General features: G+C 46.4%; 1 protein-coding gene across 7 annotated transcripts in view; it reads right to left on the reverse strand.

Annotated features, from left to right (window-relative positions):
* The window catches only part of ZC3H11A (zinc finger CCCH-type containing 11A), a 754,301-nt gene that overhangs the window by 300,352 nt on the left and 438,311 nt on the right, over positions 1 to 15,638 (reverse strand). For all 7 annotated transcript variants that reach the window (XM_073615852.1, XM_073615851.1, XM_073615846.1 and 4 more), the window contains one exon: positions 8,409 to 8,516. In XM_073615852.1, coding sequence (XP_073471953.1) covers positions 8,409 to 8,516 — 108 coding nt within the window. The remainder of the gene's footprint in view (positions 1 to 8,408; positions 8,517 to 15,638) is intronic.

The raw sequence follows: 15,638 nt of genomic DNA on the forward strand, positions 1-15,638 counted from the left end.
CCTTGTCAGCAAGACCAAAGGAATCTGACGTATTGGTTCAAAGGGCTGCTTCTGTAAAACAGACAGAACCAAGTTTAAGTCCCAGGGTTTTAGGGGCGCCTTAACCGGAGGATTAAGACGCGTTACCCCCTGCATAAAGTTTCGGACCAAAGAATGCGAAGCAAGTGGCCGTTGAAATAATACTGATAAGGCCGAGACCTGGCCCTTGATGGTACTCAAGGCCAGCTTCATCTCTAATCCCAATTGTAGAAAATCAAGAATTCTACCTATCACATATTTTCTGGGATGCCAACCCCTGGATTCACATCAGGATATATAAGCTTTCCAGACTCTATGATAAATCCTTCTGGAAGCTGGCTTCCTTGCATTGATCAAGGTACAGTAGATATCACAGGACCTGAAAGCCCACGACTCTTCAGAACGTGGGTCTCAATAGCCAAACAGTCAAATTTAGCATTTGTAAGGCAGGATGGAACACTGGACCACGAGATAACAGGTCTGGGCGTACCGGTAGTGTCCACGGGGAACCCACCGTCATCCTTACTATTTCCGCATACAACATCCTTCTGGGCCAAGCGGGGGCCACCAGAAGTACTGACTTCCTTTCCTGCCTGATCCTGCAAAGGAGTCGTGGCAGTAGCAGAATAGGCGGAAATGCATAAATCAGTGAGAACCGATGCCACGGAATCACCAACGCATCCGTCCCGCATGCAAGAGGATCCCTCGTCCTTGCCACAAATCTGTCTATCTTTTTGTTGAATCGGGATGCAAAGAGATCTACATCTGGAACCCCCCATCTTTGGCATATGGTCCAAAAGACGTCGGGATGCAGAGACCATTCCCCTGGAAGTAACTGCTGGTGACTTAAATAGTCCGCCTGCCAGTTCTCTTTCCCTGGAATGAAAATTGCCGAAATGCATGGGACATGCTTCTCTGCCCAGACTAAGATCTGGTTCACCTCTTTTTGAGCAGCTCGGCTCCTGGTGCCTCCCTGATGATTGACATAAGCCACTGCTGTGGCATTGTCGGACTGTATCCTGACCGGACAACCCTGTAACCTGATAGTCCAGACCCTTAGGGCTAGATATACCGCACGGATCTCCAGAACGTTGATGGGTAAGGTCCTCTCGGTTTTGGACCATACCCCCTGAACCGCAGACTGTTCCAGAACTGCTCCCCAACCCAACAGACTGGCATCCGTTGTTACCACCGTCCGGCAGAAAGGATTTCCCCTTCTGCAGGTTTTCGGGTATGAGCCACTAATTGAGGCTCTGAAGCACCGCATTAGACAGGTGCATTGGAAAGTCTAATGCCTGAACCTTCTTGTTCCATGCCGATAGAATACTGTGTTGCAGTAGTCTTGAATGGAACTGAGCATAGGGGACTGCTTCGAATGAAGACACCATCCTTCCTAGCAGCCTCATACAAAGGCGGACAGAGGGACCCTTCTTGGTCCTGACTGCCAGAATCAGCTCCCTTAAAGCAGTGATCTTTGCCTGAGGTAGAAATACTTTCTCATGGCTTGTATCTATGACCAGACCCAAATACTCCAGTCTTCTTACTGGTTTTAGGAAAGATTTTTCTAGGTTGAGGATCCAACCAAGGTGTTCCAGATACTTGACTGTGGTCCTCAAATTCCCGTTCAAGGAGGCTACCGACCGGTCTATCAGGAGCAGGTCATCTAGGTATGCTATGACAGCTGTACCCTGAGCCCTTAATCTGGCCAGAGGAGGAGCCAAGACCTTTGTGAACACTCCCCACTATCACACTATCCCAAAAGGCAGAGCCACAAACTGGAAATGGTGCCCTCCTATCTCGAAGCGCAGAAAATTCTGATGAGCAGGAAAAATGGGCACATGCAGATATGCATCTCTGATGTCTATCAATGCCAGAAATTCTCCTCCCTGCAGGGTGGAGACTACTGTCCGAATTGATTCCATGCAGAAGGATTGAATCCTTAGGAATCAGTTCAGATCCCTTAAATCCAGAATAGGTGTGACATCCCCATTTGGTTTTTGGACCATAAAAAGGTTGGAATAGAAGCCCAATCCTTGATCCTTCGCGGGAACCACCATAATGACCTCCTGCGACAAAAGTCGATCTAACGCTAGAAGGAGCGACTGCTTTTTCTCCGGATCTCTGGGGACATTTGACCTGAGGAAACGAGAAGAGGGAAATTCCTGAAACTCCAGCTTGTACCCTAAGGTTACCGTGGAGATTACCCATCTGTCCTGGAAATCCTCCTGCCAGAGCCCTGAGAACTGTCGCAGTCTTCCCCCCCCTCGAGCGAGCGGGGGCGCCCCCTCATGCAGAGGTCTTAGTGTTTTGCCTAGTAGGCTTCTTCCCCCAGGACTTCTTTTGTCCCTGGGGTTGACTCTTGTCTCTGGACCCAGACGGAGGAGGCCGTCGAGACTGCCTGGAGGCTGAAGCCCCAGGCGCTGGGGAAAGAGTCCGTTTGAAAGAGGGACGCTTACTCTTCTTCTTTACAGGTAAGAGAGTGCTTTTCCTACAAGAGATTCTCTTGATATAGTTATCCAAGTCCTCTCCAAACAACCTTTCCCCACGAAATAGAAAACCAGCCAGCAGCTGACCAATTTTTCAACCATAGGATTCTACGTATATGCACTAACCCCAGCGACAGACGGGAGGTTTGCATGATAGAATCTCTGGTGGCGTCAACAACATAACATAAGGCCGCTGGAAGGTTAGCCAACCCCTGGGCCTGCTGTTCAGGTAAAACTTTGATGACCTGCTTAACATGGTCTCTTAAGTATTGACAGACTCCAATCGCTGCTAGGTTGAGCCACTGAACCTGCTAAGGAGAAAACATGCTTCAATAGGGATTCCATCTTTTTATCCACAGGATCCCTGAGCATCTGAGCATTGTCTACAGGACAAGTCAGACTATTATTTACGGAGGAAATGGCGGCATCAATGGCCGGTATTCCCCACATTTTAATAAACTTTTCTTCCATAGGATGAAGTGTTGAAAACTTTTTCAGCGGAAAAAAAACGTTTATCTGGGTGATCCCACTCAGAATAAAGGAGCTTTTCAAGTAAATTATGAACAGGAAAAGCATGTGCTATTTGAGGAGGTTTCAGTGACCCTAAAGAAGAAGAGGGTTCTTTAACTGATTCAGATATGGGCAACTTAAATGTGGAGCGGACCAATCCAGTAAGGATCTGCACTAAGACTTTCTCCTCTTGGGAAGCCGCAGAGGGTCCCTCTCCACCTGATCCCTCCGAAGAGGAATCATCCGTCCCATCCTGATCCTCTGAAAGGGATTCCTCTCCTTTATCCCAGAGCTCCTCTGCCTGAGGGTCTTGGGGAATCGAGGAAGGCCTAGTGCGTTTTCTTCCACTGAGTGAAGATGTAATCACGGCCAATAATCTTTCCTCTAAACCATTAATGGTTGAGGAAAAAACCTCCTGTGTAATGTATACAGGGGCTGAAGTGCCAGAAGCAAGTGTAGCCCCTGACCCCAATGGCTCTCCGCGGCTAGCCGTCCCTGGCCCCTCGGGGGGGAGGATGCTGCAGACAGGGGGTCCTCAGAACCCGAACGAGATCCCCTAGAGTCTCTGGTTCTTGGGGTGTTTGAACCTCTTCTACCCATAGTGCAAAGCAACAAGGTGGAGGTATCAAAAAATGAACACTGACTGCCGAGCGATGTAGTCTGGCTAAAAGCCCTGCTACCAAATGCCCAGTCTGGTGTTACTTTAGTAAATGCTGCCTAGGAGAATGCCTGTGTCCCACCTTACATGCGACCGTCAGCTCTGTGTCCCTCCAGAAGGCTCAGTGCACCTGTAATCAGTGCCTTTAATAGCCTGCAGCCGGCCCTGTGGGCGTCTGAGCACGCTGTGCTGACGCCCCGCCCCCCCCTCTACCGCCCCCCTTCATTTTTCGAAAACCGCGCGCTTCCAGCGCGAGCCGACCCTACATGGAGGGAAGGCTGGGGGAGGAAGGAGAGAGGCCAGAAGAGATGGGGCCTGCACGATGGCAAAAATGGCGGCGGTGAAATTGCGGTGTATAACCGCCTCACAACCCACCTGCGGCCTACCCGTAGTCTGGGGGGAGATATCCCTAAGGAGAGCCCCCCATCCCATCCTACCTGAGCCGGCTGGAGGAGCTTGTGCAGCGTGGAAACACTTGAGACAGACATCAGCATGAGAAGGTATGTGCTCTTGGCAGCCCAAGTGGCGACAATAGGCATAGCATGCATTTACCTTAACGGAGAAACCTACTAGAATTAAAAAATTCTGTGGAATCTCCCTAACCTTATCCAGCCGCAGGGTTCTGTTTGCACAGACCCAATCTTCGCCTCTCACGGTGGGCTCTGTTTGAAAAAACCTTCAGAGACCAGGGCCCCCTATGAATAGGGGGATCCACAGTTCTGGCCTGTAAAGCACCCGGCCAGAAATAAGGATAGAAAACCATCTTCTGATATGCGGGGTCCAGCTCTCTAAAAAGAGAAGCGTTACAGTTAAAACCTTGTTTCTTCGGACACGAGGCCCGGGTACCATCCAATTCGGCCTAGAAAAGACACTTTGGAATGGATCCGGTTCGCCTGGCCTGCCCCAGTATAGGATATAGGATAATCCCTTTGGAGCTCAGCACAGGACATCTTTACACGTCCATCACCTAAGACACTGGCGTAAAAACTGAGGTATCCCTGCAAGGGGGAGGGATTATATAGGGGATTGAACTTCCTGGTAGGGTGTGCCAGTGTCCAATTACCTAGTGATACCTATATAACCCATCAGTAATTACTGAGGCTCTGTATCTTATGATGTTCGAGAAAGAAATACATGTTTGATTCGCTCCCCCCGAAAGGGCTAAATGAGGAATTAGAAACATGTTGTCTCATCTAGGGGTTCCTTATTGATTTTTAGGTACTCATAGCATGTTCATAGAATTAATTTGATATCAATAATAAGCTCTTTCCGACACCTTTTTTTTTTTAATACAAAATTGTATTTATGTGTAGTGTTTTTATACTTCATTTTCTATTTTTATCATTATATTTTGATATGCATATGCAATTTTTATTAGGCATGTGTATTTTCGGATTCTTTTTGAGTTTATTGTAGTAGTATTGCATATTTGTTAATCCACTGAGCAAGGAGCGGTTAATATTAGTAGTGAGCTCTACCCCGCCCCTCTACTCAGTAAATTTTCCCGCCCTCTTTAGACTACTTCTATTTCCCTTGTTGCCCTCTTCCTTGACTGTGATAAAGCGCATGCGCCCGAAACGCGTCATCAAGGCAACAGATATTATAGCTTACGGACTCATTCACAACATCCCAGTATTCATCTTTGCTAGGACCCCCATCCCGGACCATCCCTGGCAACCTGCACAGCTACTTTGGTCATCCCGGCTTGTTTGTTCAGATTGTTGAACAGGAAGGATTTATGTTCCCACATTGTGATCCCACAGTGGCCTGCACTGCGGCTTATAGCTATTTTCAACTAGCTTTTCCAGCCATCCCAGTGCAGTTGTCCATCCCTTCCAACAGTGGATTGCACACCCCTACCGTTGTGTGCGTGTGTGTGTAACAGCTGAGCCGTTCCTGCAACGCCGAGCCCCTGTCTCTTCTGGGTCTGCATTTCAGCTGGTCTAATGTCATGGACTCACAGGGGCTGAAGCTTCTCTCCTTCCTCTTGCTGATTGTCAGTGCTGTAAGCATTCCCCCAAAGCAGGGTTATCATCAGCACAACAGTGTAAGTGTTCCACAGTGACTGCACCGCTACACAGCAGGGGTTCAGATTGCAGTCTTTGTCTCCACACACCCCCATCCTCCCCCTCCTTTCCTGGCATTAGCAGCTCGGATGACACTGTGTAGAAACTTGGTTCCACGTTGCTCAGTGGAATGTCAGTGACCTTGTAAGCCTTTTTTTAGCATCTTCTTAAACACAATTGAACGCGACTGTTTTTTCTTCAACCACATATTTTGAATAAAATGATTCATTATTCAAAGATTTTTTATTTCATTGTGGACTGCATTCACAACCCATTGAGCGCTGGATCTCTGTTTTATATAGATTGCGTTTTGCGTGTAATAGAACTTCAACTGATTTGCACCAGAAATGCAAGTGCTTTTATTGTGTTTCCCCCGTTTAAAAACACTGTATAGCTAGTTCCTTAGGAGCGGGCCAAGGTCCATGACATCCGATGCCACCGGGAGGCCCTGCCCCTTACCTATTTAAGAATTGTCAGACGGAGGAGTGGGCAGTCAGCAGGTAGCCTTCGATGAGTGCAAAGCTCTTTTTTTTTCGGGTTCGTTGGTGCAGCGAGCGATGTGATTGACGTTGGATCTACATTGGGGACATTGGGGACATTATTTTTAATAAAATAAATTGTAAAAACTGTTTTTTTCCTATGTGACATTTTTTTTGGTTAATGAGTAGGGGTACAATGTACCCCTACTTATTTACATTGGGGGGGCAGGATCTGGGGACCGCCTTCTTAAAGGGGGCTTTCAGATTCTGATAAGCACCCCGCCCACAACCCAGGGTTGTGGGGAAGAGGCCCTTGCCCCCATTAACATGGGGACAAGGTGCTTTGGAGTGGGAAGAAGTCTGCCATAATGTGCTAAACTGCTGTGCATACTAGCACATTATTTTGACAGGCAAGTACCCGTCAAACCATGCTCTCCAGCACAGTTGTCACTGCTCCTGCTGGTAACGAGCACTACCATCTTTCTCCTGGTGTTCTTTTTCCAGGTTTGGTCTGTTTGCTTGCTTGAATGGAAAGGCTGCAATGACATCACTCTCACGTATGCGCATGGGAGTCACGGCACAGAGTGGTGCAGTAAAAGTACACGCGCAGTAAAAGTACAAGTGCAGCTCAGTGTACATTACCGCTGACGGGCAGGTAATGTACACTGGTAGGGTCCTCTTCTGTCATTAAAAAACCTTCCCCATCTGGGTTTTAATTTTTTAGGTTCAGTACTGCTTTGGATCTGAAATTTTTTTTACTGCAATTTCCACTGCTGAGGAAGAAACTTTTAATAAGTGCAGCTTATTCATACTTTCCTGTTTCAAATGGCTGTTTCCCCTTGCAAGCGCCTAATGAATTTCCCTGGCAGGGTTCTATGAATTTTATGCACCCTTCTCCCAATAGGACAATGTGCCGATGTGCACATGCGGCCAGAGATAAAAACACACAGAAGACACTGCATTCCGCCTCCTCCAAGGGAAGTGATTGACAGTGACTTCCGAGACGTGGGAAGCCACTGTCAATCCCTACAATTGGAGGAGGAAAGAAGTGTCTTCAGTGTGTTCTCATCTCTGGCTGGCATTAGTCTCTGTTGGTAGAGGAAGCATACAAACGTCAAACAGGTGTTACGAATGCCAGAGCATGCTGACGCAGAGACTCATGAGATTTGTGACCAGTGATGTCAAGAGTGTGCCCTTCCCCACCTGTAAGATTGAGGAAGCAGAGCAGCCAAAGCAGGTGTATGCAGTTGCTATATGATCCAGATCTCATTGTAAAATCCTTCTCCTAGAATACATTAACCACTTGCCGTCCAGACCATTTTTAAATTTTTTTTTACATACAAGATTTTTTTGTTAGAAAATTACTTAGAGGCCCTGGAGAATAAAATGGTGACTGTTGCAATTTTGTATGTCTCACAATATTTGTGCAGCCATTTATCAAACATATATGTTCAGGAAAAGATCCAGTTAAATGTATTTTAGTGCACACAAACAGAATAGAATACCCAATTTTTCAGTAAAATATAAAAGATTAGGTTCCACCAAGAATACAGATAGCAAAGTAAATATTTACATTTTTGCACGACTGTAAAAAGATGACAAACTACGGCACCTAAAAGCTTGCAAAGTGTTGCACCTGTGATCAGTGGTTCGTGGGTGCAATGTCAGGCCAGCATCCCCCAGCTTTCTTGCCTGTACCTCTGTATGTGCTGTTGGAGGAAGTGTCAAACTACAAGGGCCCATATCAGTGCCTTCCCAGTCCATTGAGAAGCCATCCAAGCCATCTGCCAGGGTGGCAGATGGGACTTTAAGTTTCTTCATTCACAGATTCAGGGTTAATGAATGATGCGACTGTATGGGTGGGGCCCAGCATAGCCACACCAATTTTAAAATGTGACAGTGTCTGTGGGGGAGAGAAACCCCCGCCCATTGTCACAGGGAAGGATCGGTGAGGGCAGTTGCTGAACTTGTCACACCCCATGTTCAGAAGGTTAACTTATCCTTTAATATTTCTACATACACCATACCATTGACATTAGTCATTTATTAATGATGTTTTCTGAAGAAATTGACAAATTGCATATCAAAACACAAGCAGTCTAACTATGAAAAGGTGAGTAATTCTAATTAAGGACAGTATTTAATCCTACACAAAATTTCCAACAATATTTTGTAACTTTTTGGGACATACTGTTTTTATGGTGAGCACCAGGAGCAACAACAGGTGATATCATCTTCTTTCCAAGTCTTTCAGATAGTGTTTTCTTTACAGTGGGAACGCTTTCTCCCCCTGAAACAGCTTACAGAAAAAATAATTTATTGAAAGTACATCTGTTGCAGTATTTGTAAGATTTCTTAAAGAACCAAAAGCCAATATAGATACTGTATATTTACAGTACATTTATGCATCTATTTACATGTATGCAATGTAAATAACATACAGTATGCTAACATATTAATGATACAGTGCATTTTGAAACTTGCATAGAGATGCTGAGAAGTGGAAATAGCAGACTCACCTGTATCTACAGGTTTGTTTCTTCATTCCTAACTGCATTTGCTTTATGTACTCCCAAAGACGATTTTGGCTTATATATACTTAAAGGTGTAACAATAACCTGCCTTCTCTTGAGAAAAAGGACAGAGGTGGAACAGAGATTCAAATAAAGAGAAGAACACTAGAGTTAAATGTTACAACGTAAATCAGTTTTACGCAGTAGATTCCCAATTCAGAAAGGAGTTGCTTGACTTCTGGGCAGTAAATGTGGGCTCGGCTGACCCCACAGTTGTGTGGGATGCCTTTAAGGCCACGACGAGGGGATACTACCAGACCATCATTGCCAGAGTTCGTCGGGAGCGTAGGGCAGATTTGATTAAGGCTGAGAGGGAGGCGAGTAGTGCAGAGGCTCTTTTTGTTCGTACCCGAGATCCTATGCACTATTCACAACTACAACTTATGACGAAGGAGGCTGTTCGTCTCCGTGCCGCTCTTACCCAGAAGAAAATGTTGGCTCAATCCCAGCGGATTTTTGAGTAAGGAGAGAGGTCAGGCCGTTTGTTGGCCTGGCTCTCCAGGGAACAGGCGGGAGGGATGAGCATCTCACATATTAGGGACTCCTCGGGCAGCTGATCCATACACCTGAAGGGATCAATTGCTGCTTTGCGTAATTCTACGATTCCCTCTACAGGTCCAGGGTAGACTACAGAGAGGAGGATCTGGTAGCATACTTAGATGACATTGATATCCCAACTCGTACAGTAACGTATCGTGACAAGCTCGACGCCCCAATTACGTCCTTGAAGATAATCCAGGCACTTAAATCAATGCAGACGGGGAAAACACCGGGACCCGATGGCATCCCTGTGGAGTTTTACAAACAATATGCTACAGAACTAGTTGATAAACTTCAGGGCCTTTTCTCTGCATCGACGCCTCAAAAAACTCCCGGTAACAATGAGCGAAGCGATCATAGTGGTGATCCCTAAGCCAGGAAAAGACCCCACGTTATGCTCCTCGTATCGCCCTATATCCCTTCTGAACGTGGACGCAAAAATACTGGCGAAAGTATTGGCCAATAGGCTTAACTTGGTCATTACTGCCCTGATCCACAGGGATCAAACAGGCTTCGTGCCCAGGAGAGGAACTGACATTAATATCAGACGCCTTCATACTCACATAGACAGAGCAGACGAGACGACTAAAGGAACGGTGGCCTCACTCGATGCAGAGAAGGCTTTCGACTCCGTCGAGTGGGGCTACTTACGGGAAGTGCTCTCGCGATTCGGGTTTGGCCTGGGTTTTACGAAATGGCTCCGCATGCTATACCATGGACCTTCAGCTAGAATACGTACCAACGGATGCCTGTCTGGGAAGTTCCAATTGTATCGAGGCACGCGACAGGGGTGTCCCCTCTCCCCGGGCCTATTTGCTCTGGCGGTGGAGCCCCTGGCTATATTGTTGAGGGCTGACCCTGGGGTAAGGGGAATCCAGGTAGGTCCAATTGAGGAGAAGCTATCGCTGTACGCGGACGATGCTCTACTCTATTTAGCGGATGCGTCGTCCTCATTACAGACTGCATTGAATCTGATCAACCGATTCGACGGGTACTCGGGGATTCGTATTAATTGGGACAAGTCGGTCCTTTTCCCGCTCCACCCCTCAACCCCGAGGGTGTCACACCTGCAGCTCAAATGGGTAGATGACTTCAAATACCTGGGGATCAAAACTAGCGGTAAAGTCCAGGACTACATGGACAACAATTTGAGACCACTCATGACACAGCTTACGGCTAGGTGTGCTGCTTGGTGTTCCCTTCCACTGACTCCTGTTGGCAGAGTCAATTTGCTAAAAATTATTTACCTTTCCAAATATCTCTACTTCTTCCGTAACACACCCATACACATCCCTAGGACTTTTTACGAAGGTTGGAGAGTCTGCTGATACACTTTGTCTGGGCTGGGTGGCCAAGCAGATCTTATATCTCCCACTTTCGGGGGGGACTGGCGTTACCGAATTTTCAAATTTACTATTGGGCAGCTGTTCTGGTCACGATTTGGTGGTGGTTCTCCCAGCCCACACAGAATCCGGTGGTCACTCTGGAGGCAGCCATCCTGGGTTCCTTTGCTGACCTGAGCAATCTCCTGTTTCGTGGACTCAGGGCCAGTTCGTCAATGACAACTCTGATGCGAACCACCGTGAGGGTCTGGCAGGAGGCTAGGAAAATATATGGGAAGCCCAATCACATTTCCCCTCACATGCCCTTATGGGGTAACCCTATGCTCCCTCACTTTTACAGTATACCGGACCCCTCTCTCTGGGCAAAAAAGGGAATCCTTACATTAAAACATATAGTTCAGGACAGTAGGCTTATGACTTTCCAAGCCCTGAGCCAATCTTTCGCTATCCCGTCATCCTTCCAATTCAGGTACTGGCAGTTGAGGCACGCCTTTGAAGCTCAGTTTCCTGCCCTCCTTATTCTGGAACCAGATTCCATTGAACGGCTCTTGATTTCCAGTGTGATGGGGAAGCCTCTCTCAACATTATATCTATATCTTACAGTGGAATACGATGCTAAACTAACTAAAACCTGGGAAAAGTGGAGGGTTGATATTCCCTCTTTGAACAAGGAGGAATGGAAGGAGTGTTTAATCTCATATATTCCCTCCATGATTGCTGCAAAGGATAGGTTCATACAATTTAAGTTCCTACATAGAGCGTATTTCACCCCACAGAGACTGGCGCGCATTTATCAGAGAGATCCCAACTGTCAGAGATGCAGGCAGGAGTTGGGCACTTTCTGGCATATGGTTTGGTCTTGTCCCAAACTCCAACCCTTTTGGTCAGCAGTGGCTTCCACACTGAGCAATGTCATTGGCTCAAACTTACTGGTGGACCCCCAAATACTATTGCTCAGTCACATGGAGGATGTTGAGGGAGATAGGTATAGTAAGCTGTGTCTAACCTTCACATTATATTACGCTACCCCCCCCCCGCTACCCCTACCAGGCTTGATTAAATATTGGTTACTTACTTTATATTACCTAAGAGTTTATAATACTATGCTGTCATAAGGAGTATTGTTAAGTGAAACTTCTGACATTTGCACAACTGGAATATCTGATAAATAGTGGTTATCGGTTGAAGGTAGATCTTATTGTCATTATTCTTACAGCATTGAATGTACTAACTTCTCTTGTATTGTAATGCTGATTTGTTTAATAAAAAATTTTCTGTTAAAAAAAAAAAATCAGTTTTACGCATGTGCAGTCTCCTTCTCTACCTGAGCTTAGCTAGAGAAGGTGCGTACACTTGTTAGCCTCCTTGTGATAGCAATAAGGTTAAAGAAAAAAAAATGCTGAAAAAAAAAAACACAAAAAAATACATAAACCATAAAAAAATTAAATTAAAAGCACCTCTGTCACCCCCCAAATTGCCAACGCATAGCATAGGGTGTGTATGTAAACAAACGTGCATTTGAGGTAACCCTATGACCATCAGCAGGAGAGCAGTAATTCTAGAGCCATCATTAATGGTCAACTCTAAAATGATAATCTCTAAAGGCTTTTAAAGGACCACTCCAGGATCAATAAACGTGGGCATTTCTTATTGGATGGCTGCTAATGGTGTCTCCTCAGGAGAGAGAAGAGGACCAACATCATTACAGGGGGATGGTAGGGGATCGGTAGTTTCAGTGCCATTGCAGCACCAGATAAGCACTGGCATTCTTGCCGGCAGTTTGTAACGATAGGGCCCACCCACAACCCTGAAGATTAAAGAGAAGAGGAGAATGCTGGAGCAGAGAATAAGGTTATTTCACTATCCCTAGTCCCAACGAGCATTTATTGTGGTTGTAAAGTCAGAAGGTTTTTTAACTTAATGCATTCTATGCATTAAGATAAAAAGCTTTCTGTGTGTAGCAGCCCCCATTAGCCTCCTAATACTTACCTGAGCCTCATCTCGATCCAGCAATGCTGCACGAGAGACTTGGCTGTCATTGACTCCCCTCCTCGCTGACTGAGACAGCAGCATGGGGCCATTGGCTCCCGCTGCTGTCAATCAAAATCAGTCAGCCAATAAGGAGAGAAAAAGGGTTGGCCCACGGCTCCTTGTCTGAACGGACACAGGGAGCTGTGGCTCGGGTCGGGTGCCCCCATTGCAAGCTGCTTGCTGTGGGGGCACTCAACAGGAGGGAGGGGCCAGGAACACCACAGAGGGACCCAAGAGAAGGAGGATCTTGGCTGCTCTGGTGCAAAACCATGTTTGTTCATTTTACCTAATGCCCTGTACACACGGTCGGATTTTCCGAAGGAAAATGTGTGATAGGACCTTGTTGTCGGAAATTCCGACCGTGTGTAGGCGCCATCACACATTTTCCATGGATTTTCCGACACACAAAGTTTGAGAGCAGGATATAAAATTTTCCGACAACAAAATCCGTTGTCGGAAATTCCGATCGTGTGTACACAAATCCTACGGACAAAGTGCCACGCATGCTCAGAATAAATAAAGAGATGAAAGCTATTGGCCACTGCCCCGTTTATAGTCCCGACGTACGTGTTTTAAGTCACCGCGTTTAGAACAATCGGATTTTCCAACAACTTTGTGTGACCGTGTGTATGCAAGACAAGTTTGAGCCAACATCTGTCGGAAAAAATCCTAGGATTTTGTTGTCGGAATGTCTGAACAAAGTCCGACCGTGTGTACGGGGCATAATGGTGCCGGAGACGTTTTTGCGTTTATTGCACACGTTTAAAAAAATCATTTTAGGCCTGAAGATTACACAATACCCCAAACATTATATATTTTCTGAAAGTAGACACCCTAGAGAATAAAATAGCGGTAGTTCCAATTTTTTATGTCACATGATATTACTGCAAGGGTCTAGGAAATGCAATATTTCAGTAAAAAACACATTTTAGGGCAAACAAACGCAATAAATGACCCAATTATTGGTAAAATATAAAAGACGAGGTTGCGCCGAGTAAATAGATACCCAACATGCCAAACCTTGAATTTTTTTTTGCGCCCGAGAAATGGCGTCAAACTTCAGTACCCTATATTTTCTATAGGTGACATGCTACAAAGGCCCCCCTATAGGTATCAGTTTAGTGTTACGGAGGTGGTCTTGGTGCTAGAATTATTGCTCTTACTCCAGCTCGCTTGGCAATATGCAACCTGTATCACAATCAACGTTTTCACATGTAGGCCCCCCCGATGCATGCGTTTACATTCGTGCATGTGTATATGTGGGGAGGCTTCAAAAAAAAATTGAGGGGGGGGATTTTATGTGCTTGGGTATAACTATTTTTTGCAAAAAAAAAATTTTTTTTTTTTTTTACTTAACTTTTTTTCCCCCCATCACATAGGGGACAAACAGCCTCCTATGTGATGATTTTTTTGATGACAGGTTCTCCTTATTGAGATATGCAGGGTCTAAAAAACCCTGCACGTCTCCCCTGTACTCCACTGAATGTTTTGCAATGCAGATCGCATTGCAAAACATCCTACACCGGCAAAGCGAGATGGGGACACCGAGAACGTGACCCGGAAGTGACGTCATAGACGTTGCCTTCCGGGTCACTGCAAGAAGGGGAGGAGAGCGGACGTTTATCCGCTTCTCTCCTTCCCCTCTACCCGCCGCCACCTGCCATGACTGTCCTGGGCCCACCGATGGGCAAGCGGAGCCCGGTATGCATGGTGAGAGCACGCGAGCGGGGGGGGCGTCATTATCGGGGGTGTGTGAGAGCGATCGGGCGGCAGCGGCACCACCCCGAACGCTCTCATCTGACAGGCAGGCGTCTGCCTGTCAGTTTCACACACAATCCCGGTGGCTGTGCAATACCCCCCGCCGTTCGGTCCGTACGACGTACGGACCTGGCGGCGAAAGGGTCAATGTCTAAACTGCTGGCAACAAAAGTAAGTACACCCCTAAGTGAAAATGTCCAAATTGGTCCCAATTAGCCATTTTCCCTCTTCGGTGTCATGTGACTCATTAGTGTTACAAGGTCTCAGGTGTGAATGGGGAGCAGGTGTGTTAAATTTGGTGTTATCGCTCTCACTTGCTCATACTGGTCACTGGAAGTTCAACATGGCACCTCACGGCAAAGAACTCTCTGAGGTTTTAAAAAAAAAAGAATTGTTGCTCTACATAAATATGGCCTAGACTATAAGAAGATTGCCAAGACCCTGAAACTGAGCTGCAGCACGGTGGCCAAGACCATACAGCTGTTTAACAGGACAGGTTCCACTCAAAACATGCCTCGCCATGGTCGACCAAAGAAGTTGAGTGCACGTGCTCAGCGTCATATCCAGAGGTTGTCTTTGGGAAATAGACATGGTTGCAGAGGTTGAAGGGGTAGGGGGTCAGCCTGTCAGTGCTCAGACCATACGCCGCATACTTCATCAAATTGGTCTGCATGGAGCGCTGGAGCTCCAGATGACGTCCCATATAGGAAATGCGTAGGGCGGGACTATACAGCGTCATTGCATCACTTCCGATTTCGAGCCGTGGAGCGCAGATTGCTCCAGTTTCCGGTTTTTAAATACTGTTTTTGCTTTTAATGATTTTTAATAAATGTGTGTACCCATCAGTATTATTAATAAATGTTTGGATATTTGTACGGTATCACACTATGGAGTCTCTTTCCTCTCTACATGTGGGCAACATCTAAGAGGTTAACAATGAGGAGACCACTTACATCGCAGACAAGGAGGCACTTGGTGAACACAGGCAGGAAGTTTCCTCCCACTCCACAGGCTGCACAGTGGCTCATACTGTGAAGGTGAAATACCTCCTTGTGGGGTGAATAATAGCGGTGAGTGCGTTTCTTATGGGGCACCGTTTTCCAAGAAGCACAGAACAATTTGAAGGAGCACATTGTCACTTTATTGGACTTTTTATACACCAGGGTTTAAGGACGG

This window comes from Aquarana catesbeiana, linkage group LG02, assembly GCF_042186555.1.
Source record: "Aquarana catesbeiana isolate 2022-GZ linkage group LG02, ASM4218655v1, whole genome shotgun sequence".
In the NCBI taxonomy this organism is placed as follows: domain Eukaryota; kingdom Metazoa; phylum Chordata; class Amphibia; order Anura; family Ranidae; genus Aquarana; species Aquarana catesbeiana.